The following is a 27073-nucleotide window of genomic DNA, read 5'->3' on the forward strand; positions in this document are numbered from 1 at the left end:
TGCGTTTTCTTGTCTGTCGAGGTTCTCCGGCCACCGAGATTATTCAATTCGCCCCAGCGATCGCAAAATGACGGGGACAAAGATCGATGGCACAGCCATTGCTAAGGGCATCCGCGATAATCTGAAGGCGGAGATTCAGAGTATCCAGGCGACGAACCCGCGCTTCAAGCCGAGCTTGGTCATCTTCCAAGGTACGAATGTTGCTGCCATTGTGGCCAGTGTTTAGGGTTGATGTCGCTGACTGAATTAGTGGGTGATCGGTCCGACTCGAGTATGTGGTTAATGATCTTAGCTGGTTTGAATATGGAGCTTATCGTATTTAGGCACATATGTTCGTATGAAATTGAAGGCTGCAGAGGAGGTAAGATCCTATCACCTATTGCTAATTGCAGCCGCTTACATTCTGTGAAGGCCAATATCGCCTGCACCATTAACAAGTTCCCTGAAACTATTACCGAGGCAGAACTGCTGTTGGAGATCAACAAAGCGAATAATGATAGTACAGTGCATGGCATCCTGGTTCAGCTGCCCCTCCCAAGCCACATCTCGGAGACTGCAATCACTTCGGCAGTGGCGGACGAAAAGGATGTGGACGGCTTTGGCACGGCCAACATTGGTGAACTCGCAAAGCGAGGTGGTCGTCCCCTTTTTGTGCCATGCACACCACAGGGTGTCATGGAGCTCCTGCGTGTGAGTGGAGTGGACCCGACCGGCAAGGAAGCGGTAGTCCTTGGTAGAAGCGACATCGTCGGAAGTCCAGTTAGTTATCTGCTGAAAAGCGCCGACGCCACAGTGACTGTCTGCCACTCGAAAACCAAGAATCTCGATGACATCCTCAAGCGTGCCGACATCCTGGTCGCAGCAATTGGAAAGCCGGAATTCGTCAGAGGCGAGCAACTCAAGCCCGGCGTGGTGGTGATTGATGTCGGTACAAACTTCATCCCTGACGAGACCAAGAAGTCCGGACAGCGACTAGTTGGTGACGTCCACTTTGAATCCGCGGTCCAGGTTGCGTCCCAGATCACACCCGTTCCCGGCGGCGTTGGCCCCATGACTGTGGCGATGCTTCTGCGGAACGTCGTGAACGCGGCAAAATACTATTTTGAAAAGCAGAAGAGCCGTCATATTAAGCCCTTGCCGGTCAACCTCGTCAAGCCCGTGCCCTCGGATATCGCAATTTCTCGTGCGCAACATCCCAAACCCATCACGACACTTGCTGCTGAGATTGGAATTGCGCCGCATGAACTCGAGCCCTACGGCCATACAAAAGCTAAAATCAGCCTATCGGTTCTGGATCGCTTGGCTCATCGCCGCAATGGACGCTACATTCTCGTGACTGGCATTACTCCAACACCTCTGGGAGAAGGAAAATCTACAACAACTCTAGGTCTCTCGCAGGCTTTAGGCGCCCATCTGAACCGTATCGTGTTTGCCAACGTCCGACAGCCTAGCCAAGGTCCGACTTTTGGCATCAAGGGAGGAGCTGCCGGTGGTGGTTACAGCCAGGTCATTCCTATGGATGAGTTCAACCTTCATCTGACTGGCGACATCCACGCTGTCACGGCCGCTAACAACCTCTTGGCGGCGGCCATCGACACGCGTATGTTCCACGAAGCAACCCAGAGCGATGCTGCCTTGTACAAGCGGCTTGTGCCGACCAAGAACGGAAAACGGGAATTCAAGCCTTCCATGCTTCGCCGTCTGAAGCGACTGGGCATCGACAAGACAAACCCGGATGAGCTTACACCGGAGGAAATTCGACGCTTTGCTCGGTTGGACATCGACCCAGAGACTATTACCTGGCGCCGTGTGTTGGATGTCAATGACCGCCACCTGCGTGGTATCACAATAGGACAAGCGCCGACGGAGAAGGGACTCACCCGTCAAACCGCCTTTGACATCTCCGTTGCAAGTGAGTGCATGGCTATCCTTGCTTTGAGCAGCGATCTTGCCGACATGCGTGAGCGGTTGGGCCGGATTGTCGTCGCCACGTCGAAGAGTGGGGAGCCCGTGACTGCTGATGACATTGGCGTCGGTGGTGCTCTGACAGCACTGATGAAGGATGCCATCAAGCCCAACATGATGCAGAGTATAGAAGGCACGCCGGTTCTCGTCCACGCTGGCCCATTTGCCAACATCAGCATTGGTGCCAGCTCGGTGGTGGCTGACAAGCTTGCATTGAAACTGGCTGGTACGGAGCCGGACGAGGATCACGATGCAAAGACCGGATTCGTCGTGACCGAGGCAGGCTTCGATTTTACCATGGGTGGCGAACGTTTCTTCAACATCAAGTGCCGCTCGTCTGGTCTCACTCCTGACGCAGTCGTTGTCGTGGCTACTGTCCGAGCCCTGAAGGTCCACGGTGGCGGTCCCGACATCTCCCCTGGCGCTCCCCTGCCGGATGTCTACCGGACGGAGAACATCGAGCTTCTCCGAAAGGGTTGCGTGAACCTTCGGAAGCACATTGAGAACGCCAAGCAGTACGGCATTCCTGTCGTTGTGGCAATCAACAAGTTCCACACCGACACCGACGCGGAGATTGCCGTTATTCGTGAAGAAGCCATCGCTGCTGGTGCCGAAGATGCGGTCCCCGCCAACCACTGGGCTGAGGGTGGCGCCGGTGCCGTCGACCTGGCTAAGAGTGTTATTGTTGCCAGCTCGAAGCCGAAGGACTTCCGCCTCCTCTACGATCTCGAGGGAAGTGTCCAGGAGCGTATTGACAAGATCGCCCGGACCATGTATGGAGCCGATAAGGTTGAGTTCAGCGAGTTGGCGCAGAAGAAGGTTGACACGTACACCCGGCAAGGATACGGTCACCTTCCCATCTGCATTGCGAAGACGCAATACTCGCTCAGCCATGATCCTGCGCTGAAGGGCGCTCCAACCGGATTCACTGTGCCCATTCGGGACGTTCGTCTATCTGCGGGTGCTGGATATCTGTGAGTATCCGTTCCTATGGTATTTATATTTGGTTTTATATGCTAATATTTCTTGCAGGTACGCTCTTGCGGCTGATATTCAGACAATCCCTGGACTGCCTACTGCTCCTGGCTATTTGAATGTGGACGTGGACCCCGAGACTGGTGATATTGATGGATTATTTTAGACACTCTCCGCTTTTATTCTAGCGTAGACTATCGATCTCTGGGTTGTTGGGCTGTGATGTATATAAATTTATATCCGTTCAGTGATGAACAGACCTACACGCGGCTGTCTGTCAACGATAGATAGACTGTCTCTTTAGCTCTTTCTCCATTCTTGATGCCGGCTCTTAGAGATTCCACTTTGCGTCCATCGGCCACAACTCAATGATAAAAGAGCAATGGAAACGATAGAACAGCGGAGTACCTCACTTATCCCCATCGGACTGATTTATACAAGCATTCTGTACGGAGTACCGTCAAAATGCTAACTAACTGCTTCATTGCCTGAACAAGGAGTTTTCCTGACGTCTCCCGTCGCTAACATACCCATCGGGAGCACATTCCACTAGAGTCTACGGAGCATGGAGCAGTAGGAATGATGACTCCCGGAGAACTAGGCCTGAGCGCAAGATCATGCATCACCACAGTGGTCAGGCAGTTCAGCGGATTCCGGCCAAGACTCGTACATCCTGATCATTTAACTGCATGCACGGGATGGTTCCGAGAGACACGCTTTTACTCGTTCAAGAGGTCAAAGACTCACGGGTCAAACCGGCGAGCAGGTCGTGTTCGGCTGTCTTCCGGGTAAGGAACTGAGGATCACAGATTAATAATACATGTTCTCTCAACGGAGTACATTCGGCATTTTACCCGGGCACCTTCTACGCAGTTGGAAAGTGACACTGAGAATGCCGTCTTCAAAGATCTCAGCAGTGGGTGTCCGGGACCTTCTGAGCGTATAAGATGGCTACCAGCAAAGCGGAGCAAGCATGTGATATAAGGTTATAACATCCAGATACATATCCGTGATAACCGGCTATCTATTCGCTCCGAAATGCGGACGTTGAGTGCTTACATAAGAAGGTTCCACCCGAAAGTCGGCAGAACTCCGTGTACCCGTCCAATCAGAGCGCTACGGAATACCACGGTTCTCCACGGCAAAATTCCCGGGAAGAAAAAATCCGTGGGGAGTTCCTCTGTTCCGAGTGATGATGTGATTTTGGAAAGACTTGTTCATCGCAGTTCTTCCCGTTGCCTAGCGGGCTGAAAGCATGGCATTTTCTTTATCATATGGATCGCTACATGGAGTGGATAGGCTTGTCGAATGCAAAGTTATTCGGCTCAAGACCGAAATCTTGGTGGTGCCTCAGGCATAAATTAGGGCTCAGAGTGCAACACAATGACGTCCCAGTCGTCCTGTTCCTCCGGCTTCGGCAGTGGGAGCTCCCAAGCCCCACGATGGTTGGACATGGCACCGTCTTTTTGTTGATTGATTACTCTCGGGCCTGTGTTCCGGGGTAACGGGCACGGACAACCTCAAGGAGGACAGGGTGACTCACCGTAAGCCTTTGAAGTCATTGTAGCTCATATTTTTTTTCAACACGTCTCTCCTAGTCTCTTCTGGAGGCCGTTCGACAATTCACTAGCCTCTGAAGCCCCCGGTCTCATCGCCGGTAAGCCGAGCAACCGTTTGATAACCAGGGCTCTTGCTGCTCCACCTCCGCGCGTTGTTCGGTTGTTCCCCTCCGCCCGAAAATTCACCTCCTCGGCTCCTGGGAATAGCCGTTGCCCACACGTCTTGTCCGGAAGGCAAGATTGCGTCGCATCGTTCGGGTGGCGCCCTCTTCCCCGTCAAGCTCCCAACCGAAGTTCTGCGAAATCTCATATCAAGATGAACCCCCTTCGGCAACTTCCGCACGGGATCCGACCGAAGGTCGCCTCTCGTAGCATACTTTCTTCCTCTACCGTTCCTGCTGCTGCTGCTTTTTCGACCGCGACAACTCGTATTTCTTCTGTCGCTCGCCCGGTTTCTGTCTCACGATCAGCCGCTGTCACGCCGTCACTTCGTTCGTACGTGCCAACCTCGTTTTCGTCGTTTCAGATTCGCAACATGGCGTCCGTTCCCAAGAAGATCAAGGTCAAGAATCCCGTCGTCGAAATGGACGGTGATGAGGTAGAGTGGCCCTGTCCCCTTTTATAATTCCTCACTCTGCCGGTCATTTCAACGTTGGCATGCACCGAGGAACACGGAGTGTTTATGTATCACATGTATTCTCATGGGTGCGGGGAAATCCGGACGTGGACGAATTTCCCCTCGCCAATCATGACCGCTGCGGAGAACATCAATTCTCGATCATGAAGCAAGGATGGGCTGACCGATGGCCGAATTTGGCATCCTGCCATGTAGATGACCAGAATTATTTGGAAGGATATTCGAGAACGAGTGAGTCTCGCCCATTGACTGTGAAAATTGCCTCGGAATTGGATTCCTAACGCGGCCATAGTTTATCTTGCCGTAAGTTGCAACGCATTTTCGCGATGCACATGGTCATGGCCGTGCCGAACGCGGTACTGAATATTTCCCAGTTATCTCGACATCGACCTCAAGTACTACGACTTGGTATGTTGCGGAATGAGTTGTAGGCTGGACCCAGAATATGCTGACTGTCGGCAGGGCTTGGAATACCGGGATCAGACAGATGATCAAGTCACGATCGAAGCCGCCAATGCCATCAAGAAGTATGGCGTCGGTGTCAAGTGCGCGACCATTACGCCCGACGAGGCTCGGGTTGAGGAATTCAAGTTGAAAAAGAGTAAGTCGCTAGAACGAATGTCGCATAGCCCACCACTGACGGTACCAGTGTGGTTGTCTCCCAACGGGACAATTCGAAACATCCTGTGAGTCTTCCGGGAACGTGCACCATTTTCCTGTCCTAACAGAATCCAGCGGTGGTACCGTTTTCCGAGAGCCCATCGTGATTCCGCGAATCCCCCGTATCGTCCCCGGCTGGAAGAAGCCGATCATTATTGGTCGTCATGCATTTGGCGACCAGTACCGAGCTACGGACCGCCTCATCCCCGGCGAGGGCACTCTGGAGCTCGTTTACACGCCCAAGAACGGAGAGCCGGAGCGCATCAAGGTCTTCGACTTTAAGGGCCCCGGCATTGCGCAAACACAATACAACACCGACGAGTCGATTCGAGGCTTCGCCCACTCCAGCTTCCGGATGGCTCTGCTGCAGGGTCTGCCGCTGTACATGAGCACTAAGAACACCATCCTCAAGAAGTACGACGGCCGATTCAAGGATATCTTCCAGGAGATCTACGAAAAGGACTACAAGAAGCAATTTGAGGAGAAGGGCATCTGGTATGAGCACCGCCTGATCGACGACATGGTGGCGCAAATGATCAAGAGCGAGGGTGGCTTCGTGGTTGCGATGAAGAGTGAGTTGGATCTTCCCTTGTGTTTTTTTCTCGACCGGACAAGTCTTGCTAACGTTAAATATCACAGACTACGACGGTGACGTCCAATCCGACATCGTCGCCCAAGGTTTCGGCTCTCTGGGTCTGATGACCTCCACGCTGACCACCCCCGACGGCTCCGCCTTCGAGTCCGAAGCCGCCCACGGCACGGTCACTCGCCACTACCGTGAGTACCAGAAGGGCAAGGAGACATCCACCAACCCGATCGCATCCATCTTCGCCTGGACCCGCGGCCTAGCGCAGCGCGGCAAGCTGGATAACACGCCGGACGTGGTGACATTTGCCGAGGCGCTTGAGAGGGCGTGCATTGATACCGTCAACGAGGACGGCATCATGACCAAGGATCTGGCCCTGGCGTGCGGCCGAAAGGACCGTGAAGCCTGGGTTACGACCCGCGAGTATATGGATGCAGTCGAGAAGCGGCTGAAGGCGAGCCTACAGTCGAAGCTGTAAATATTCTTTTTTTTTTTGTCTATCATGTACCGTATGACTTTTCTGCGATAGTGTCGCATGTACGAATCTGATGAATGATTCTTACGTAACAATTTGGCTTATTCTGAGGTTACATCATGGATTCAGAATCAAAATGAACAATAAGCAACTTCAATGAAATCACAGTGCAGTTGTGAAAATCACTCAGCTTCGGCCGATCCGGCCCCAACCGGTGCCTTGAAGCATTGCATCGTCTGAACATTGCAGTATGCCTGCAACCCTTCAGTTCCGTACTCACCGCTCAGACCACTCTCCTTCCATCCAGCAAGATGAGCGTTGGGGTGCGGCGCGGGGAAATGATTTATGGTAACGTTGCCTGCATGGATGCGCTGGCCAAAGGCGACGGCACGGTCAACGTCGCCAGACCAGACGCTGGCGCCGAGCCCGGTGTTGGTGTCGTTTACGCGGACAATGAGGTCGTCTTCGTTGGACCATTTCAGGAGGGGAACAATGGGAGCTATACAATGATTTTCATCATGTAAGATGACGAAATTCGTTATATCAGTTGAGGAAAGGAAGACTCACCAAATGGCTCCTCTTTGACAATGCGAGAATCATCCGGTGGATTGTCAATAATAGCAGGTTGCAGAACATAGCTCTTGTCATCGTAATAAGTATCCTCCCCGCCCAATGCAAAGCGATAGCCGTTCTTCCGCGAGTCTTCAATATACGATTTGCCCTTCTCGAACTGCACGTCGTTCTGGAGCGGTCCGAGCGTGTTCCCTGCATCGGGCGTGGACGGGCTTGTCTTCCATGACTTGACGACATCGACGAGCTTCTGCTTAAACTCCTCGTAAATGTCCTCATGGACATAGATGCGTTTACACGCCATGCAGAACTGGCCAGAGTTCAGGAACGCGCCGACAGCCACCTGCGGCGTAACCACTGAGATGTCGATGTCGGGGAAGATGACACATGCGTCGTTACCCCCCAGCTCGAGCGTCACGCGCTTCAGCGTCTTGCTGGCAGTGGCCATGATCTTCTTTCCCACGGCAATGGAACCCGTGAAGCTGATATGCTGGACATTGGGGTGCTCGCAGAGCAAAGCCCCGGTCTGGGCGTCGCCGTTGAGGACCTGAAGAACGCCTGGTGGAAAGATGTCCTTCACAGCTTCGATGAATTTCATGGTGCTGTATGGCGTAAATGGCGATGGCTTGACAATTATCGTGTTGCCGGTGACCAACGCTGGGCCGATCTTGGCCACGGCCTGGACGAGAGGATAGTTGAACGGGCAGATTGCAGCAACCACGCCCATGGGGACGTAGCGCACCGTAATCCGGAGTTCATCGTCGTCCTGCGCTACACGAGGCTGCAGCGGAGGATGGGACGCTGTGATGATGAGCCTTCAATCCATCGACAATTCTGTGGAGCCATTTTCATGGAGTTGTCACTCACCATTGTACGCCAGGGAGCCAGCCGAGTGATCGACCTCCATCTTGGCAAATTGGATCTTTATGACCCTCTCTCAGCAATGTGGACTCTGGAAGTCAACTGACAGATCGACCCACCGGCTTCCCATTCTCCTGCATGATCAAGCTGGCCAGAGTGTCGTGCATCCCCAGCAGCACCTCGCGGGCGCGCTCCAGATGCTTCGCCCGCTCCTCCCATGGTGTCTGCGACCACGCAGGGAACGCCGCCGCAGCGGCATTCACAGCATCATTGACATCATTCTCGCTGGCTACGGGAATTTCCCAAAGCAACTGTTTGTTCGACGGATTGATGGCGCGCGTCGTCTTTTCCCCGCCACGAGCTTCGCCGTTGATGATATTGCTGAAGGTCAGGGCGAGATCCATCATGGTGGAACCCGCCGCCTGTGCGCTACCGTTCGGAACAGACATGCTGCACGAATGATGTTGCAATCGATTAGACTTTCCGAGGCAGATTTTGACGCAAATCGTCGACGTTCTGGGCCGGGTACCAGAGTTCGAGGGCCCCTCATGCTTATTAGCCTCCGCGAATCCGGGGCTGACGTGGGGTCTCTACAGGGGTCCTGGGTCCACGAGTTCGTGATGTGTGGTGCCCCTTCGCTGGTGACATGCATTGTTCCGCGGTGTGTCCGATACGCACGTAGATGGATTCTCCAGTGGTTGTGAATTTTGTGGTAGCCGTGAAGTACCTCCTTGGCGGTCATCTGCAGAACAGACCCTGATCGCCTGTGTCGTTCACCTTGAAACGTTGACAAGAATCCAAAAGTATTTCTAATTGCCGTTCGATGCCCATCTTCAACATCATGATGACAAACTGCTGAGGAACTTCCCAAAAGTAAAAGTGCCTTGGTTCTTCTGCGAGATCTTGCAGGATGATTCCGAATGATTCCGCATTGAAGTCAGATTCCATCAAGCCATTGAAAGTTGTGTGCAGTGCTGACGCATAATATCCTTGTTGTTTAGTAGTTTGTGAATCCGCCTTGTCGTCAGTAATCATATTTTGGCTCCAGACATTAGCGGCCGTTGAATTTACGACTTCCAGACCCCATGGAGCATGGACCATGCGGGTGCTTGAACCATCCCGCATGCTACCCGCAGGCTACCCGGCGTACCCGCAGTTCACTTAGGGGATGACTCAGCAGGGCGGCTTTATCCCGAATCGGAAAGAGGCACGTCAACCGAGTCTTGGCAGCAAACGCCCGCTTGCGGCTTTCTTTTGTCAGGAAAGTTTAACGCCTCAGGGAACAATAATCTCATCTACCCGGAAGTGTAACTGTAACCATCGCAGACAGTTACAACAGTGTAACATTTACCAGCGCCTCTTTATCATTATGGTAGCAAAGGGAAAAGGGGCACTTGGATCAAACTGCAGGTACTACCCAATACTGCGGGCGCTAGAGTGATCAATTCCGTCGACTTGCAGGAAGCCGAGGGCTAGTGGACAAAGTTGGAAGAAAGCATATGATTGCAGCAAAAAAACAGCAAATCGCAGTCAACGGTTGATCGCCAGGATTTGTGGTCGAATCATCCCGCGGGAGACGGACCCGTGTGCGCAAAATGCACAATCGAAACTGGGAAATCCCACTCATGACTAAAAAATTTCCGTGCCCTAAAGGATTTGTAGATTGCTCCAAGGACCCGTATATCTGGATACTTCCGCCCCGCGATCCATGGAATTTTCCGTAAGATTTTTCTATATATGAAATGCTCTCCCCAGATTGCATAAGCATTTTGATTCCGTGTTGCCACTGAGATCATGGACGTTCCATGACTGAGAATGGGTTGTCTCCGTCGCTCCTTTGTCTGCATTCGTGCTTGATTAATTCATGCCCTAAAACTGTATCCGCATATCCCCACGTTGCCGGAAATCAACGAGCGATCCTCTTTTAGCGTATTCCGATGTCAACACACAGTCTTTCTATCCAGACGGGCTTGGAGTCGCCGGTGGACGAGGGTCGCCCTCAGTTCCCACCTCTGAAGCTCAAGCCAACGTTAACTCCGCCAGAGACGCCGAAAAGCGGTTCCTGTACCCCGTTGAAGTCGCCGATTCTGGAAGATGGCACGACCCCCAGCGTGTTTGTCCATGAGCTGGAATATGAGCTCGATGAGCCCAACAGAAAGATCGCAGAATACGGTCGCGGTGCTTGGTGCGTCGTATACAAAGCGACCGCGAAATTACCCACGTCGGAAGGGAGATCCACCCAACTCGTTGCGGTGAAATCCCCGTGGCGTTCAGATGCCGGCCCGATAGTCAAGGCGGAGGCCCGAATCTTGGCCCGACTCATGGCTACTGCCGGCCATGATCGGCACGTAGTTTCGTTTCTTGGGTGTCTGCCCGACTCCAGATCGATCGTCATGGCTGCCGAGTGCCCCCCGTTGTCCACCTACATCAAGGAACGAGCAGTAGCGGCGCGCGCTAATTTTTCGACCCAAACCATGCGTGATCCCGTCATAACAATGCCGGGCTGGTGCGACCTTGCCACAGAGTTGATTTGCGGTCTGGGCTGGTTACATGACAAGGCCGGTGTCGTGCATGGCGATATCAAGCCACAAAATATTCTCCTACGCTCCCGCTGTCCAGATGGAGCTGCCTCCAGCGTTTTCCCGTACCAGGCCGTCTTCGCCGACTTCTCTTCCGCTCATGGCGCTTCCGATGTTGAGGCTCTTCCGACGGCTCTTACACCTCCATTTGCGGCACCGGAGCTCCTTACCTTATCCGCCATGACCACCGCGTCTGTTACTACGGCAGCCGATGTCTATTCCCTTGCGCTGACGCTTCTCGCTGCGGCCATAGGCGAGTGCCTATTGCTACCCAGCAGCACGAATAAGACCCAGCTGCTCACCATGTCCAAGCAAGGAGTTGTGTTCGAAGCTGCTCAGAATGGCAGTCTCCGGGTTCCCCGACGTGGGCTAGTCGAGACAGTGCTCAGCCCGGCTGTGGCTAAAGAACCAGCCGAACGCATCCATCCCGCAGAGTGGCTCAAGTTTCTGGAATCCAAAGCCAAAGCTGCTTGATCATCTTGTGCGTTTCTGATCTTTTTTATGGTCTTCCAAGGTATTTATTCTGTTCTTCCACGTTTCTTCTCCCCATGTGTTGTTATTATACCCATTTCTTTTGATTGTTCTGTGCGGTTAGACTGGCATTACGGGCATGACTGAGCGATTTGCATGAAATTATGGATTGCATTGGAATGCATTACGATTATGACGTTGTGTCTCAAACTTTGGGATTTAGGGCTTGTCATCTCATGGTTACACTTTCCTGTTAGAGTAAACTTCAATGACCACGATGGTTCCTTCCTTTGTAGTTCTTTCAGTCTTTACAATGCAGCAACGCTTGATCCACCATTCATCCTCATCCTCCAGCTTCATTATTTCTACCATAGACTATCTAGCAGATACTATCTCTGTTTGTGCGTCTAGCCGCACTCATCTGAAGCCATCGCTAATATAGTAACAGGAACTATACTGCCATGGTCCTCAAAGTCGCCTTTGACAAAACACCTACCGCAGTCCATTTTCACGACTGGCGTAGCCCCAGAGAGCGAGAAGAGGGCCAGCCACCCTTCAAGTTAGTCACCATCTACTACGGCCTTAGTCTGAGCATTCATATTAGCCTGATCTATAAGCCGGAGTCTGTCCATCATGACACAGCGGTAGAATTCCTTCGAGCCCGTGATCCGCTCGATATGGACTTTGATGGCCCTGACCACCTCACTGTGCGATTCGAGTTGCCCAGTTTAGGGTTTCAATGTGTTCGAGACATTTGCGATGCGATGCGCAAGGAAGATCATCGGCTGGCGATATATTTGTTCGGAGATCAAGCAGATCCTAACCGACCACGCTGGCCCTCGAGCGCGCTGTGTGGCTTTGGAAGGTCACGTTCGTGTCCGGCGAGGTATAAGAGGGCGGACGAGGATGGTAATAATGGATATTGATGGAAAGGCATGCATGTTTCAGATATTGAATACAAGATTTCTTGCGTGGTTGGTGAAGGCCGGGATGTTCTGTTTCAGGTTCGTTTATCATTAGGATGAGTTGCATTATTCCATATCGTTAGACATCTAGATTCATATCATTATTATCGAAAGCAATGTACATGTCTAGAGAGTAGAGTACATAACCGACCAACTCCAAACCAACCTTGATGCAGCGTATAATACATGGTCATCTATTCCTGTTCGCCACGGCCAACAATCAGCTCCGAATCAGCGATTGTTAGATCGCCTCCCAAGGTCCGGTAAATCTGTGTTAGACTCTTGGGTGCATACGGTGATCTCAGGTACGCCATGATCAAATCATGAATGGTGCCGAAGGGGAGCGTACGCACACGGACCTCATAAGGGCGAAACTCGAACCAGTCAACGTTGGGAACGCCCTTTTGAGCGGGACTGTTCTTTCGCACGCTGAGATCTTCAATAGGTAATTTCGGAACGTGATAGAAAAGACTAGGTACGTCGCGGATAATGTCTCGAATGGATTCGGCTGGGAACATGCGTCGAAAAATGTCGGCAAGCGAAGTAGACGATCGCTTCGCCAGGGAATGCAGCACAGCAAGATACATGCTGATCTCGACCTGGCGAGGCTGCCCATCTGGGCCCACTAGGACGTCGAAGATACGTGACTTGCGCGCTGGTTCAAAGTATATCACACTCAGTTCGCTATCAGGCGGCCAAAGCTCCCCCCGATGTATGTACAGAGGCTCGAAGGGGCGACGATCCCATGCAAGTATGGGCTTGGTGAGACCGCGACGCTCCAGATCGCCGCTGTCCAGCCTGCTGGCGCGTCGATTGTCGACTGTCGATTCATAACTGGAAACACGCCCTTCAGCCAGCTCTTGTTTTACGTGCTTATGAAGTGATATCATTTGCGGGAGAGACAGCTGTTTCGGCACTGCATGGAGGTCCACGGTCAAGGCCGTGATTTGTGCCTCCAGCATATCGACTGCTGTCTGCTTGTCCGCAAATTCCATGCGACGACTGTATGTTTCTAATCTCCGGGCCTCGTTTGATTGGGATTCACCTGGCCGCTTAGAAGCCCATCGGAGGCCCTCCGGAATGGGGGGTCGCTCGCGCCCTTCCGGAACTTCGATGCCGGCTGCGGCCATTCGCCGCGCAGTTGCCGAAGCGCTCTCATTTACCAGACGGTCATCTCGCCGACAAATCAGCTCCTCATTTGCGTCTGACTCTGCAATGCTGATCAGATGGCGAGTGACCGGTTCAACCACCATACCTATTCGTCCACGGTCGGTGACAGTTCGGGGAAGCACAAGTTCGCCTTCTGATGGAGGTACACATGCCACGATTCGCACTAAGCCGTACTTCTGAAGGCCGGTGCGTCTCAATCCATCCTCTATAAAACGTGCCAGTAATGTAGCAGCTGGGTCTAAGGAGTTATCTGTGAAATTCGCAAGAACGAGCAACCTATCGTTCCGCGTTTGTGGCTGTCCCGACTCTTCAGATGCAGGTACATTGTCCCATGCTAGTGCACCCCAATCGATATGGCCACTCTTCGGTATGTCAATGCTTGTTAGGACTACGCCGGGCCTCGAAGTCAACGGTGAAAGCATGTCACCAAATTGTCTTTCACGTGTTTCAACAAGTACATGTTTACGAGGCTGCAGAGCGTCGTTTATCTTTGCCGAGAGCAAGCCGGCACCAGGACATATGTCCAAAATGTCGATCGGAGCGTTCCGATTCAAGAACGGCGAGAGCTGCTGCACAATGTCGTCTGCCAGTCGCAAAAATCAGCCCAGACGTTGTGACTAAATTCGCAATCGGTGGACATACCGCAGAGCTTTGGACTCACAATATTGACCCGATTCGGCCGAGCATGGGCAAAAGCTGATTGCAATTGTCTCACAAGGGCCGTATCAGCATTTTTATTCGGAGGTCTCCGGTAAGATCTGGAGGTGATTTTCACGCCGTAATACGCCGAACGTCCCCAGGGCCAGCCTGGAGCCAAAGCTACGGAAGATGGGCGACATTGCGCGAGTAATCGCATTGATGAGGTGGTTGAAAGGTTGTTATCAGCCACCCTCACAGAGCGCGTTTCCTTCGAAAAAGTGCTCGTAGTTCATGTCGATGCCTAAGGCTGCAAGGCATTCAGGGACCAAGGCTTGACTAAGCGTTTCTTGGCAAATTCCAGGCCTCAAATCGGAGTCGAAACAGCCTGTAGCGCTTTTGCGCCGAAGCGGGGCCGAATCATCCGTACGATCATTGTGGTTCAACGCCGGGGACAACTCGGCCTGCGTCGGTCTGCAACAAGGTACATGATGCGTGCGGCCGTCCGGCGCAGCGCGTTACGACGTCTTCTTTTTCTCGTCGATTTCGCCCGTGTTTGGGGATGACGGCTAGTAGCTGCTGAGCGTTCCATACGCATCCGGAGCTATGATGTCTTCCAGAGGGTCCTCCACCCCGCATAGCGTCGAGCAGATAGCCCGCTTGGCTCAGGACTATGAGTACAACCCTAACATTCCACTGCGGTATTGGTTGCGAACTGCTGTGTCGTTGGCCAGAGAAGTAGGTTTTGGTCTGGGTTATATGGGGATATGCTGACCATGGAATGTTGCTAGGCACAAATCTACGAAACTGAGGGTCACGATGAACAGGCATACTTGTTGCTATTTCGACATGCCCAGCTCATTCTGGTCCACTTGGTCAATCATTCCGAAGCCAAGGATGCAGCCAACCGCAAGGGGCTGTTGGCAGCCGAAAGGCAGGCCAAGATCAGCATCGAGAAGCTCGAAGCGCTGAAGCCGCGAATAAACAAACGATATGAGCGTTATATGCAGTTAATGAAAGAGCGGGAATCGAAAAAGAGAACCGAATCCAGAGACGATTCTCGTTCTTCGCGTCCGCACCCTCTCGACCCAGCGTTGGCTGGCGTCGCCAAGCCGTTGGAGGCAAGGGAGAACAAAGACCTGGCAGTCCGCTTGGCCCGGAGGGAAATCAACCGCAGGGCAATTGCCCGAGCTGGGCTTTCCCAGGAGGAGGAAAACGCTCGTCGCGCAGGTGGGCTCTGGGGAGACTGGGAACAGGCTTTGCAACGCGATGAGGCGGCCGATGGTGACCACGACGACATCAGTCGTCGAATTCAACAAATACGAATGAATTTGGATCGGCCGTCATCCGAGACGACAACCCATACCCGAACAGACTCATCATCATCGAATGGCACACCTGCCTTTCAATACCCAAGCGTTCCCCGTCAGTCACCTTTTGATGCTAACCGCCCGACGATCTCACCACTGCGGCCTCCGACTGCCGACTTGCAAAAACCTCCTGCTCCACCTCCGAAGGACCGTGACCAGTTGAGGCCGCCTCCGCGGCCGCAGAAGATTCGGTCATCTGCACCACCGCCGCTACCCAGCAAAGAGGTTGCGAAAACAGCCTCTGATCCGTTTAATACAGATCTCGATCCGTCTACGTTTACCTTTAAGCCAGCTGCCTACCTAGAGAATGGAACCCCTCTCCGAACGGTCTTCCTTCCGCCTAATCTCCGCAAGCATTTCCTGGCGATAGCCGAACCAAATACTCGTCGGAACTTGGAGACGTGCGGGATCCTTTGTGGAACGCTGATTTCGAATGCATTATTCATCTCAAAACTGTTGATCCCTGAGCAAGAGTCAACACCAGACACGTGTGAGACGGTCAACGAGTCTGCTATTTTCGACTACTGCGACTCGGAAGACTTGATGATGCTCGGATGGATCCACACACATCCGACACAATCCTGTTTCATGAGCTCTCGCGATCTTCACACCCACTGCGGCTACCAGGTTATGCTGCCGGAAAGCATTGCTATTGTCTGCGCTCCGAGCAAAGACCCAGACTGGGGAGTCTTCCGGCTGACAGACCCGCCTGGTTTGAAGGCGGTGCTGAATTGCACGCAGACGGGACTTTTTCATCCTCACTCGGAAACCAATCTGTACACCGACGCCCTGCGTCCAGGACATGTGTTTGAAGCTCACGGACTGGAGTTTGAGACGGTAGACCTTCGGCCACGGAAATGATTCGGCTTAATCTGTATTATTTCATGATGCATATTTGGTTTATAGAGCTTATCTCTCGTGAGCGTATGACATGTTCAACGAGAACCAAGACGTGACTCATTGCCCATCAACAAACTTGGAGTCTTTCTCGCTCGAAAGAATAGCTTTCAAATTCACATTGCCTATGCTGGGCAGATATGTATGGATCAAAATCCCTTGTAGATAGCAAGTCGCATGAAGGCAGGCGCGGGGATTTGGTCCATTGTACTCCCCCTCCGTCGCAAAGCTCAGCGCCAACCCTCACCAGCCAGGCCAAAAAACCCCCTTGTTGCCAATCTGGCGGAATCGAGGGTCCTCGTCCATGACGTGCCATTGGCAGACGGAATCGTTGCTTTTCGAGAAGCTCTTTCACTGTCAACGTCATTTGGACTGCTCCACCTCGGGTAGGCATTCATCCCAGTTGACATGGAAGGTTATCACACATTTCAGAAGCAGAGAAACCGAAGCAGGGATCCATTTCTGCAAATCGACAGGGTAGTTCAACCCTAGTAACTTTGCCAGAGAACGAGCCCTGGGATCACTCTCTCATGGTTCAAGATCCATCAATTCAGATCCCTGGAATTATCTACTTGACGCCGACATTATAACCGACTCATGCGTGACAATTGAAGGACTAGCCTCGGAGCCAAAATGCAGTCAATTATTGGATTCATGCAAGTGTACTTCTCCGAGACGAGCTCAATAACAAACACCGCTCCCCGCCGATGATCGATCTATCAACTGCCAAGTGGAGCTGTTTCGCGTACCTCGTAGATATCGTAATACACGATAGTTACGAATATGACATCACCATTGGCAGAGATAAGACACACTTTACGTATTGTATCGTAACATGAACCTCCGGATTGAAGCTCAAGCATTAGCATTCAGCTAGCACAACGTGATAGCAACTCGATAAGTACACCCAGGATCCTATCACTCAAACATCCCCTTGTTCTCCATCCGAACGCATGTCAGCCGCTAGCTCGCGCTCTGGAACTCCCGTTCCAAAACAATCGCGATCCTCGCCCAGGACTTCCTCTAAGTCACCGTCCGGTCGCGCCACTGATGCGCCCTCCTTTGGGAATTATTTCTCATATCCAGTTTCGAGAGTAGTCTCGGGACTCTATCGTCGATTGACCGATCAGCCCGCGGGCAGCTCGTCCAATGGAAACAATGGCCGCGACCATCATGATACGACCCTATCATCCAACATCTACACACCCAAGCGCACCGCATCGCCGTTCCAACCTCCTCCCCTAACACCGCTCACCCTCAGCGCGACGGGTATTAATTCATCACAACCCATTCTGACACGCGCCCTGGCGGAGGAGATCCGACTACTCGTCCCGCCGCGACTTCAGCTGGTTGACACCTGGCGACTAGCGTACTCGCTGGAGCGCGACGGCTCATCGTTGGCTACGCTGTACGAGACCTGCAGGCGGGTCTCGGAGCGCAGCCCGCGTGCTGGTTACGTGCTTGTTCTTCGAGATAATTCCGCGGCTGGCACGCTATTTGGCGCCTATTTGACCGATCCACCGCATCCGGCGCCGCATTTCTACGGAACTGGCGAGTGTTTCCTCTGGAGGGCGAGCGTCCTGCCATCGACTCCGGTGGTGTGGCCACAGAATAAAAGCCCAAATAACTCCGGATCAGACTCATCGCACGACGAGCGGGAGGGTTCCTCATCGGCACAAGGCGACCACACAACCTTAATGACAGAGGAAGAACTTCGCCGCGCGGGGTTCCCTCCGCCGCCTAGCGCTGATACGTCCAATGCCGTGCGCAGCACGACATTGCGAGCAGATCTCACCGCAAGCACGACGACGGTCTCTACAACAACGACAGCAACGACCTCCAATTCAACATCTGCATCGACCTCTGTTAGTGGCGCCACAACACCGGAACGGATCCGCTTCAAGGCTTTTCCATATAGTGGCGTGAATGATTACATGATATTTTGCGAGACGGGTTATCTAAGTGTAGGCGGAGGGTGCGTACTTGATTCCTTCCCTTTGTTCCCCATTTCAACTGCAAGCTAACGTGCGCTTATACAGAGACGGACATTACGGTCTCTGGATCGACGACTCGGTCGAAAAGGGAGTGAGTTCCTCATGTCCCACGTTTGGCAATGAGAACTTGTCCGATGAGGGTGAAAAATTTGACATCTTGGGTGCCGAGGTCTGGTATATTGGCGCTTGAAAAATAAAAATAAAAAAAAAAGGCTTGGGGCTGGCTCCGATTCTAATTCCATCTAATGGCGTGTCTCTGATCCTTTTCAATGGAATGTTACGCGGGACGAAGTTTATGGCTTTGCAAACATCATGAAATCATGTAGTTTTATTTCAGCTAACAATTCATGCTCCCTAGCATTACTCGTGAACAATCATGACACAGATCAACGTGAAATCATCAGATTCAGGGGGTATGGGATATGCAACACGCCAAATCAATAAAAGCTATCCATAACAAGTACAAGGGAATATTGAAAACACAAGGGAGGGAAAAGTGATGGCGATCAATAGGGAGAATTGACAATATCATTGCGACTTAACCGCCCCCCTACACTCCGCCGAGGCTTGACCGGCGTGGCGATACTCTCACGGGTTGGTTTCTTGAACGACTTCTTCTCGACCATGTTAACCTCATTGGGCAGGGCGACAATGACGTTCTTATCGGAGCCGAAGCGGAAGTTATCCGCCATAACTTTCTCGCTGTACCGCTTGATCGTGTAGGGATCCTTACGGCCCGCGAGGACTTTCTTCAGGTTCCAAGTAATGATGAACGGACCTGTCGCGGTCACGATGGAGGTTTCCTCTGCATTGATACCCGTGTTGAAACGCGCCGGTGTAAACGAAATTGGCTGCTTAGTCTCGTGCTGGAACTGGGCCACATGTGCCGGCTGCAGACCCAGGCGACGGGGCTGGGGCTTCGCGTCTTTGGGGAACGACTTCTCAAACCCAAGCTTCCCCTCGTTCCTCCCTTCCTTTTGCAGGGCGTCGATCAGGAGCAGATACGTCCGGCAAGTGGCCAGCACCCAGCGGCCGTCGGCGGACACGTCCAGACCGATGATGGGCTCGCCCAGGGCCGGGATGTGCGTCTTTGCGTTGATCCCCAGTCGGTCGAACAGACGGACGTCACCCTTGTTCGAAGCAACCGCGATATATCCTTTCTCTGTTGTCGCCAGCGCAGAGAAGTCGTTCTTGCTGACGTACTGCTTCAAATTCGAGTCGACCAGCTTGTGTCCAGGCTGGCGAGGATCGATCCGGAACAAGGCATTGTTGGACACACCCAGGAAGGGTTGATTGCCCGTCATTTGCGAGAATTTCTGTGGCACCATATAAGTCACGGCATCACATCAAAGTAGATAAAGCATTGACTTACACTCTCCGGTCCGAATGTCGTCACTGGGATATCATCATGCACCTTCCACTCATCCACTACCTTTCCATACTCCAAATCCATCCGGTAAAGGGAATTCGGATTGTCACCGTTCTGCAGAATCATGTTCGAATCCTCGGCGTGCAGCATGACCTTCTTAGGACTGAAAAGCTTGCCCTTGGGTGTCTCCACCTTAGAAATATTTGTCGAGAACTCCAGGTTGTTGTTAGGGGTATGCTTGAAGACACCAATCTTAGACCCGCGAACAACAAACGAGCGATCATGCTTGTAGCCGACGGCGAGCTGCGAGTTGACATGCTCGTCACGGGGATGGACGACCACGTCATCATACTCCTCGTCGGAATCGTAGTGCTCGCTCCGCTGCCCGTCATCTTCTTCCTCAGCCTCTTCACCCTCTTCGGCTTCCTCCTCAGCACCCTCCGGAGCGTCTTCCATGGTGAGGTCCTGGAACGCATCGAGGACGTAGTCTCGTTCATCTTCTTTCTGCTTGGTCCATTTTGTTTCGTTTAGCTGCTCCCAAAGGGCCTGCATCAGGCCCTCTTGGAATCGCTCCTCCGTGGGCTGGTCTTTGAACCGTAGCAACCACGAGTATGCGGAACCATCTTCAGCGTAGTGGTTGAAGATGAACGACAGATATTCGAAGTTGAACACAGGGTTGATGTCCGCAATCACGGGCTGCCCGAGCCATTCCCTATCTTTACCGGAAATCTGCAACCAGTATTGCCAGTCACCCGTCTCCGACACAGTGGCCACTACTTCCGAGTCCTGTAATACGAAGGTCCCGCTCTCGAAGTCGAAAAAATGCAGCTCAGCCTTTTCTCTGGCGAGGATCTCTCTGGCTGGGGGAGCGGCCGCCGACTTTGGTGTCCCGGCGGTCCCATCAGCCGGCTGAATCAGCCCTTTTCTTTTCGCATATTCGACATCCTGCGCCATGGCAGCGGTCGACTCTTCCACACTCGGGCGGTGTGGTGAACTTTGGGGGCTAGCAGGAGGGATGGGGCTGTCCTCTTCGAACGAGAACTCCTTCAGCTGCTCCTCTGTCGCAGTATTCGCACTTCGGCGATACTTTCGTTCGTACTGGCACTGTACGGCGGCGAGCTCAAACGTCGCGACCTTGTCAGCGGACACGGATGAATCGCAGACGAACTCGTACAAATCTCCAGGGTCGCCACTAAGGTCTCTCCAGGCCAGGATTTTCTCACCGTCTCTCACAACGGACCGAAATCGCAGAGCCTGGTCGAGAAGAAACACCTTTTCATCCTTGTCCAAAGCTTCTACCCCACCTTGCTCGTCCTCCTCCTCGGCAAGCTCCTCTTCCCCTTCTTCGTACACTCGCTGCACAACGAGTTGGTACTGAAACTCCTGGCCGGTCCGCCGGATGGAGGCTGCCGCGTCCTTGAAGATCAGCTCCGAATAGCCCTTGGGCGACTGCGGGCGAACCAAATAGAGTTGGCCTTGGGGAATATCGATGATCGCCTCTTTCGAAGTATCCCCGAAGAGGAATTTACTGACTATAAATTGAGATTCACGTCAGTTATATGTCTGTTTGTAAATGGTTGAGACAAGGTCTCCATGGATGGAACATACCGTTGCGTATCATAAACATGGTGGCGGCAGATCTCCCTGGTGACGCACGGACTGACGCGCAGATCGGCGATGGTTGGAGTTTGATTGTGAGATTGTGCAGAACAACCGATTCGCCTAGAAAAGCAGGACCCGTGGAGGGCCGCTAACTGACGGGGCGCGGAAAATTCGCGATTGGGGAAAATATAAAGCAAAGCCAGGCGTCAAGTTTTTGTTTTTGCTTTTGTTGTCACTGATTGCCATGACGCAAATCCCATTTAGGCGTAGCCCCTCACAAGCCGCACGCACTAACAGTAACTGCACTAGCCACACTCGTGGCAGTGGGTCCGTGGCTGGTGATGCGGCGAATTAGCCCTAGGGAAATTTTCAGCCAATCACGCGCCAATTTCTCCTTGTCCGTCACGCGAGCAACGATTAGCTGAATCTCGCCATACTATTGACTGTCAACTGTCATTATTATCATGGCCAATTGATGGTGGGAAAACCTGTATCCGTAGGAACTAAGCCATTTAGGCGCTGCTTGCTGCTAACATAGGTACCGGTAACGGACAAGGAGACAGTTCTTCCTCTGCCAAGCCAAGCTGACTGCCAAATTCACAAGCGGACCCAGAGATCAACGGCCGGTCCTACTAGTATTTGGTCGATTGTTGCAGAAATTCTTCATGGGAAGTCCGTTGGCGGGACACAGGTGCTCTCGGCAGTGTCGTTGCCTCTAGGTAGCACATCTGAATACAACTCGATACTTTACAACAAGCGGCAAGCCAGCAGATATCTTTTAAAATCCATATGCGTATGAAGCTCGCACAGTTCCTTCACGTTGAGCCCGCCTCTTGAGCATTGGGTGATTGGCCATCGGTTACCTGATGCTCGCCTTTCTCCTCTTGCATGCTTGGGCCACCCTCATCGTCCGTTGTTTCCTGCTCATCCGAGCTCTCACTTCCACTTGTAGCACTGCTAGTATCATCCGCATTGTCTCTCGCCTCGGCCGAATCGCCGGCCTCATCTTTGACGCCTGGTTTGAGCACACCACCCTTTCTCTTCGGAATGACTCGGAGAAATGCCTCGCCCCAATCGCCGAGTTCGAGCCACCTCAGCATGATCTCCACTACGTGGTTGGTGGCCAGCACTTTTCGCGTGGACATTTGCAGATACTCGCCAATAGGAAGTTTCGCAGTTTTTATCCCAAGCTCTGTCGCGCGCTTGTAACAAACGCCCTTATGCCGATTCTTATCGACCAGCCCGCCCACAATGTAAGTACTGTACGGTTTCAATTCCGTCAGAGTATTTGGACTCTCGCTGCTAAGGTAGACAACTTCTCCGTCCTCCGGCTTCGCGTCGGTCTTGCCCGAAAAGGCGCCTAATAGTTGGCTACCTGGTGCTTTCATCCAGTCGGCCGCGAGGCTGGCGGCAAACACAAAATCCTCCGACAGAAAGCGAACTCCCTTCCAGTTCTCGTGTGTTTTTGCAAGCACCGTGTCGAACCGCTCTTTCAGGAGCTTGTTGAACGACGAAATGATCAGATGGCCGCGGAAGGGCGCTCTTGAATTGTCCGAATAGCATCGTGTCAATTGCGAACTGAGCGATATCCGTTCGTGGTCCAACATGTACTCGTCCCATCCGCAGTCAATCACAAATGTAATTGGCAGCAGCACCGAGCGCGCCTGTTGTGCTTTGCGGCTCAATTGTACCTCCCCTTTTTCTTTCTGCTCGCGTCGGCGCTCTTTACGCGCCTTCAATTTCTCCTTTCTTCGAAGCTTTCTCTGTTCCCTTTTCTCCTCCCATCTTTGTTTCCTGCGGAGCTTCTTTAGTTGATTCTTTGACAGCTTCTCCGTGGTTTGGCCGTCCTGATGGGAACCGTCGGCGTCGCTTTGCCCATTGGTGGTCACGTCGCTCGTCTGAATGGCGCCCGACATTACGGGCTCGATACGATCGTCCTGCACATCGTGATCGACTTTTTGCAGCTTCGTCGGCCGCTCGCCGTCACCCTCGTCCATGGTGTTTGAATAGTATGCAGTCTGGGTAAGATTGCGGTTTTTCTCCCCGCCCAAACGCGCTGGCAACCAATGATGTCGATTCCTGGAGGGGCCTTGCTGACTAAAACATGACTACGAAACCCTAACCCTAGTTTCCGGTAATGACGTCATCGAAAGAGATGGTTCGGCACTATACTGGCGATGCCAGCTTCATGGTTGCATCAAAGCTCCAGCATCTGGAGTTAACGGACGATCTCCGAAATTCTGTCGATCTTCCTAATAACTGGACAACGGAGAGATCAATTACTCCGAGCTCCGAAAGGAGTCCTAGTTCGCCATCTAAGCTAAGCCCTGGGTAGCTGGAAATTTTCTTGTGATTGGACAGGGTTGAGTTGATAGAACCCCTCAAGCTGAATAAGTGTCCTGAATGCTGAGTACGGAGTAGAACCCCTTTTTGTCACTCGGATGAGTCGGATAGGACATTAGTACCTGATGTGGCCAGAATGGGACCAACTTTAACGAGGTATTGCTTAAGTTGGCCAACGACTTTAAGCAGTGTCTGGTCTCATCAATTACAAAAAATGCCTTCTCACCATTGACTTGCAGCCGTTGTTCTGATCACATGTTGGTAAAACATCATGCCATCTGAGAAGAGTATCAAGGCTGGTTTGGCACTCATTGAGGCCGACCATACCAAGATCTTAGGCCTGACGGTCGGGAACCATGAGAGTGTGCAGCCAGGACAGTATATCCCTAAAGCCGGTATGTGTTCCCCATGCTATGGCATCTAGAGTGCAGAAGAATTAGCCTATATCTAACGAAGATTTGATTAGATGCGCGTGTACCATCAGGGCCGCGTCTCTTCTTCCATGATGCATCGCCCTCAAAGACGTACCTTGTCGTTAGTCTCGACATTGATGCGCCGTTCCCATCCTGGAGAGCCTTGGGTCCAATTCTGCATTGGATTCAACCCAATGTGAAGGTTGCGGCGGACGAATCCGTACTCGACACCACAGCGCCGTTCATTGCGAATTGGATCCCGCCGTCGCCTCCACCAGGAAGTGCGCCGCACCGCTACACGTTCTTCTTGTACGAGCAGCCGAATGGGTTCCGTCCGGAGGAGCTGACGCCTCCTGATGGCAAAAATTTGTCAAATTGGCATCGCATGCGATTTGATCTTGACGAATGGGCCAGGAAACACAGACTCGGGCCCATCCTTGCATTTAATTATTTCACGAGTAACTAAGCGGATGGTCAGATGTCAGCAAGCACTTTAATGGTTCGCTTTCCAATTGCCTTTATCCTGTGTTGTGTTGAATCATACTGCCGGACTGTCCCCTATATTGCCATTGACAAATGATGGGATAATTGTATAGGTAATCACAGTACTCCGTAGTAGATAGCAGTTTTAATGTTATAATCTCCCCAACACCCCAAGCTCTTTGCAGAGTAAAACTGAGTTAAAAAAGCACATACTAGAATGTCAGTGCGGAGGTATGCTCCGCCAATTAACAAAATGAGTTCTGCCAGGAATGAAAATACTAATGCTGCTTAGTAGTCAAGACTTGGATGCCAGAGTTATTTTACTTGGCGGAGAAGATTGAGAGCTATGGTAGCGGTATAGTATTGCGAAAACACTGGAATGTGTTCTTTAGTGTTGCGCATAACAAGCAGGAGTTTGGGTTATAGACACCTCTACCTACCTTCAGCAGACTGGAACTAGTGTACTTCTTCCAGGCAGTTATCGACATAGTATATCCGGCCCGTCGACTCTTTAAACTTTACCTGCAAAGATGGGTGGGGACGTACCTGAACGGCCAAAAATTTGATTCCCTTTGTTCTCGAAAATAAATTCACCAACTTCCAATCACAAGAGGCTCTTCACCTGGGATGTCGGGGAGAAACTTCGGATTGAAAAACCAAAGCTCAATGCCGCCGTCACTGCTCAGGCCGAAAACCTCTTGGTCGCCAAAGGACTGTAAATGTCCTTCTAGCCATGTCCGACCCGCGGCCACCCGTTCGTCCAGCTTGTCCGGTAGCAGGGTGGTTGTAGAGCTGACGACATCGTAAACAGCCGGCTGATTGATGTCCAGAGCATAATAGTAAACAATATTAGGGGCTAGGATAGCGGGACTGTAGAATTTGTGGGGTTCTCTGTAGAGACAAGCGCATTCGATCCATCGAGCGCTCAGCTCATCGACAGCGTAATCGTACATAACGAGCAGGTCGTCTTTGTCACCACGCCTTGAAAGAACATGCCGTCGTACTGTTCTATGGCTGAATGAAGAAGAAAAATCTTTGAATGCGGCAATCTCGCGCTGGTCTGGACTGATGTCGAAACGATCCGCCAGCGAAAGGGAGAATTGCTTCTCTTCCAATAGCTCCCCGGTCGTCAACATCCACTTGCACTGCCGCGTCACGGGCCAGGGATTCTTCCAATTGATCTGGAATGTCACCAGCAAATCCTCATCTGTGGCTAAGTGCAACAGACTAGGATCCGAAAAGTTGCCAATCTCAATTTTCCGGACAAATTGGATGCCAGATCCCAAACATAGACATCATAACCCTCTGTTGGCCACCCACAAGCTATGACAAACGTGTTTTTTACGAGAGAGAACAGGAGGGGATCACCCGGGAAGTTTCTGAGAAAGCTCTGTGATGTGTGCATGTTCCACACCGTCACGACTGCAAAGAGCCTGAGCACAGGACGTGGTTCTCTCACGACTTCGACGAGATAGCGATCAGACGAAGCGCGGCCATACGTACTAGCAAAATCTGGCATGTTTATGGTGCGAACGCTAGGCAATATCGATCTTTCTCCTGTCTCGAGATTCAAGATGTGGATATTGTGGCTGTGAAAGCTGCGGTAGCACAGCCGGCGCGAGCTGTAGTTGATCTCATGGACGATAAGGCGGGAATGGCCCGATTCTGTCGACCAGGGCAGGAAGATCCTCTTGATCGGCCGACCGCTGCGTAACCGATATTGCCATTGGAAATAAGAATTCGCGTCTCTTATCGCGACATCCATGTCTTTCAGATCAAGATCCAAGGATGTCAGCGTTTCGCGCAAGTGACGCTTTATAATTGCTCCGCTCAAGAAAAGTTCACGCCATCGTTTCGATACCTCGGCTTTGTCAGAATCCATAGAATATCCTTAAATTGCAAGTACATGTCAAAAAATGAGCAGCAGTACGCACTCTCTGATTCCAGACGATGTCAGTGCGATCCAGATAGCGCACGACCTGAGCTACGAGCTCCACAGGCAAAGATCCCAGGATGTCGAATTGATGCTGCTGACTCTTTTCAGCCATCTTTGATCGGTCCAGGCTTGCACTCTGTGATATCAGAGAAGTAGTTTGGAAAGTCAAATCGAACGAGGTTAAACATCGTTTCACCTCATAATTGTGTGAATCCCGAGGAGCCCACTTCGGAGGTAAGTCCAGCCAACGTGAGTGACTCACTAATACTACAATCTTGGCTTGAACTTCAGAGTCTCTTCACATGCGAGGTTGTTAGTAGTATCTATACTCCGTCGTAGGTAATAGCATTTGATGCTGCATGAATTTCTGTTAGTACTACGGAGCAGACATGCGTATGCCGAAGCTCATTAAAATATGCAAGTGATTGACCGAGTACTACTGTAACCCATTATATGCCAACGTGTTTGACGCCTCCCAGCCGACTTCAACTGTGGAGGAATTGAAGACGCCAAGGTTGGAAAAACGGCGAAACGAGGGTCTTGCTTGTTTGAAGCTG

At 52.1% G+C, this 27073-nt stretch overlaps 11 protein-coding genes across 11 annotated transcripts; 6 read left to right on the top strand and 5 right to left on the bottom strand.

The window, feature by feature from the left end:
- Positions 1-67: 67 nt before the first annotated feature.
- On the top strand, positions 68-3106 carry VTN49DRAFT_7269 (uncharacterized protein; the record flags this gene model as incomplete). The annotated part of the gene is made up of 5 exons (XM_069415519.1): positions 68-191; positions 251-271; positions 324-361; positions 412-2939; positions 2998-3106. The coding sequence occupies 5 exons, from the start codon at positions 68-70 to the stop codon at positions 3104-3106; spliced, it is 2820 nt and encodes a 939-aa protein (XP_069264695.1).
- A 1928-nt stretch (positions 3107-5034) lies between these two features.
- VTN49DRAFT_7270 (uncharacterized protein) lies at positions 5035-6860 on the top strand (the record flags this gene model as incomplete). The annotated part of the gene is made up of 8 exons (XM_069415521.1): positions 5035-5097; positions 5332-5367; positions 5429-5439; positions 5511-5544; positions 5599-5737; positions 5786-5822; positions 5872-6368; positions 6436-6860. 8 exons carry the CDS (start codon positions 5035-5037, stop codon positions 6858-6860), a joined length of 1242 nt encoding a protein of 413 aa, XP_069264696.1.
- Positions 6861-7039: 179 nt separating this feature from the next.
- Positions 7040-8737, bottom strand: VTN49DRAFT_7271 (uncharacterized protein; the record flags this gene model as incomplete). Its single annotated transcript, XM_069415522.1, has 4 exons — positions 7040-7356; positions 7425-8228; positions 8295-8349; positions 8408-8737. 4 exons carry the CDS (start codon positions 8735-8737, stop codon positions 7040-7042), a joined length of 1506 nt encoding a protein of 501 aa, XP_069264697.1.
- A 1488-nt stretch (positions 8738-10225) lies between these two features.
- Positions 10226-11341, top strand: VTN49DRAFT_7272 (uncharacterized protein; the record flags this gene model as incomplete). Its single annotated transcript, XM_069415523.1, has 1 exon — positions 10226-11341. One exon carries the CDS (start codon positions 10226-10228, stop codon positions 11339-11341), a length of 1116 nt encoding a protein of 371 aa, XP_069264698.1.
- A 1156-nt stretch (positions 11342-12497) lies between these two features.
- Positions 12498-14329, bottom strand: VTN49DRAFT_7273 (uncharacterized protein; the record flags this gene model as incomplete). The annotated part of the gene is made up of 2 exons (XM_069415524.1): positions 12498-14056; positions 14116-14329. 2 exons carry the CDS (start codon positions 14327-14329, stop codon positions 12498-12500), a joined length of 1773 nt encoding a protein of 590 aa, XP_069264699.1.
- Positions 14330-14715: 386 nt separating this feature from the next.
- Positions 14716-16340, top strand: VTN49DRAFT_7274 (uncharacterized protein; the record flags this gene model as incomplete). The annotated part of the gene is made up of 2 exons (XM_069415525.1): positions 14716-14847; positions 14901-16340. 2 exons carry the CDS (start codon positions 14716-14718, stop codon positions 16338-16340), a joined length of 1572 nt encoding a protein of 523 aa, XP_069264700.1.
- A 989-nt stretch (positions 16341-17329) lies between these two features.
- VTN49DRAFT_7275 (uncharacterized protein) lies at positions 17330-18560 on the top strand (the record flags this gene model as incomplete). The annotated part of the gene is made up of 2 exons (XM_069415526.1): positions 17330-18351; positions 18416-18560. 2 exons carry the CDS (start codon positions 17330-17332, stop codon positions 18558-18560), a joined length of 1167 nt encoding a protein of 388 aa, XP_069264701.1.
- Positions 18561-18876: 316 nt separating this feature from the next.
- VTN49DRAFT_7276 (uncharacterized protein) lies at positions 18877-21366 on the bottom strand (the record flags this gene model as incomplete). Its single annotated transcript, XM_069415527.1, has 3 exons — positions 18877-19686; positions 19743-21271; positions 21348-21366. The coding sequence occupies 3 exons, from the start codon at positions 21364-21366 to the stop codon at positions 18877-18879; spliced, it is 2358 nt and encodes a 785-aa protein (XP_069264702.1).
- Positions 21367-22156: 790 nt separating this feature from the next.
- VTN49DRAFT_7277 (uncharacterized protein) lies at positions 22157-23338 on the bottom strand (the record flags this gene model as incomplete). The annotated part of the gene is made up of 1 exon (XM_069415528.1): positions 22157-23338. The coding sequence occupies one exon, from the start codon at positions 23336-23338 to the stop codon at positions 22157-22159; it is 1182 nt and encodes a 393-aa protein (XP_069264703.1).
- Positions 23339-23955: 617 nt separating this feature from the next.
- On the top strand, positions 23956-24563 carry VTN49DRAFT_7278 (uncharacterized protein; the record flags this gene model as incomplete). Its single annotated transcript, XM_069415529.1, has 2 exons — positions 23956-24079; positions 24151-24563. The coding sequence occupies 2 exons, from the start codon at positions 23956-23958 to the stop codon at positions 24561-24563; spliced, it is 537 nt and encodes a 178-aa protein (XP_069264704.1).
- A 607-nt stretch (positions 24564-25170) lies between these two features.
- On the bottom strand, positions 25171-26345 carry VTN49DRAFT_7279 (uncharacterized protein; the record flags this gene model as incomplete). Its single annotated transcript, XM_069415530.1, has 2 exons — positions 25171-25807; positions 25993-26345. The coding sequence occupies 2 exons, from the start codon at positions 26343-26345 to the stop codon at positions 25171-25173; spliced, it is 990 nt and encodes a 329-aa protein (XP_069264705.1).
- Between the last annotated feature and the right edge of the window lie 728 nt (positions 26346-27073).

The sequence above is a fragment of the Thermomyces lanuginosus genome, assembly GCF_041956635.1.
Source record: "Thermomyces lanuginosus strain ATCC 200065 unplaced genomic scaffold VTN49scaffold_46, whole genome shotgun sequence".
NCBI classification, from domain to species: Eukaryota; Fungi; Ascomycota; class Eurotiomycetes; order Eurotiales; family Trichocomaceae; genus Thermomyces; species Thermomyces lanuginosus.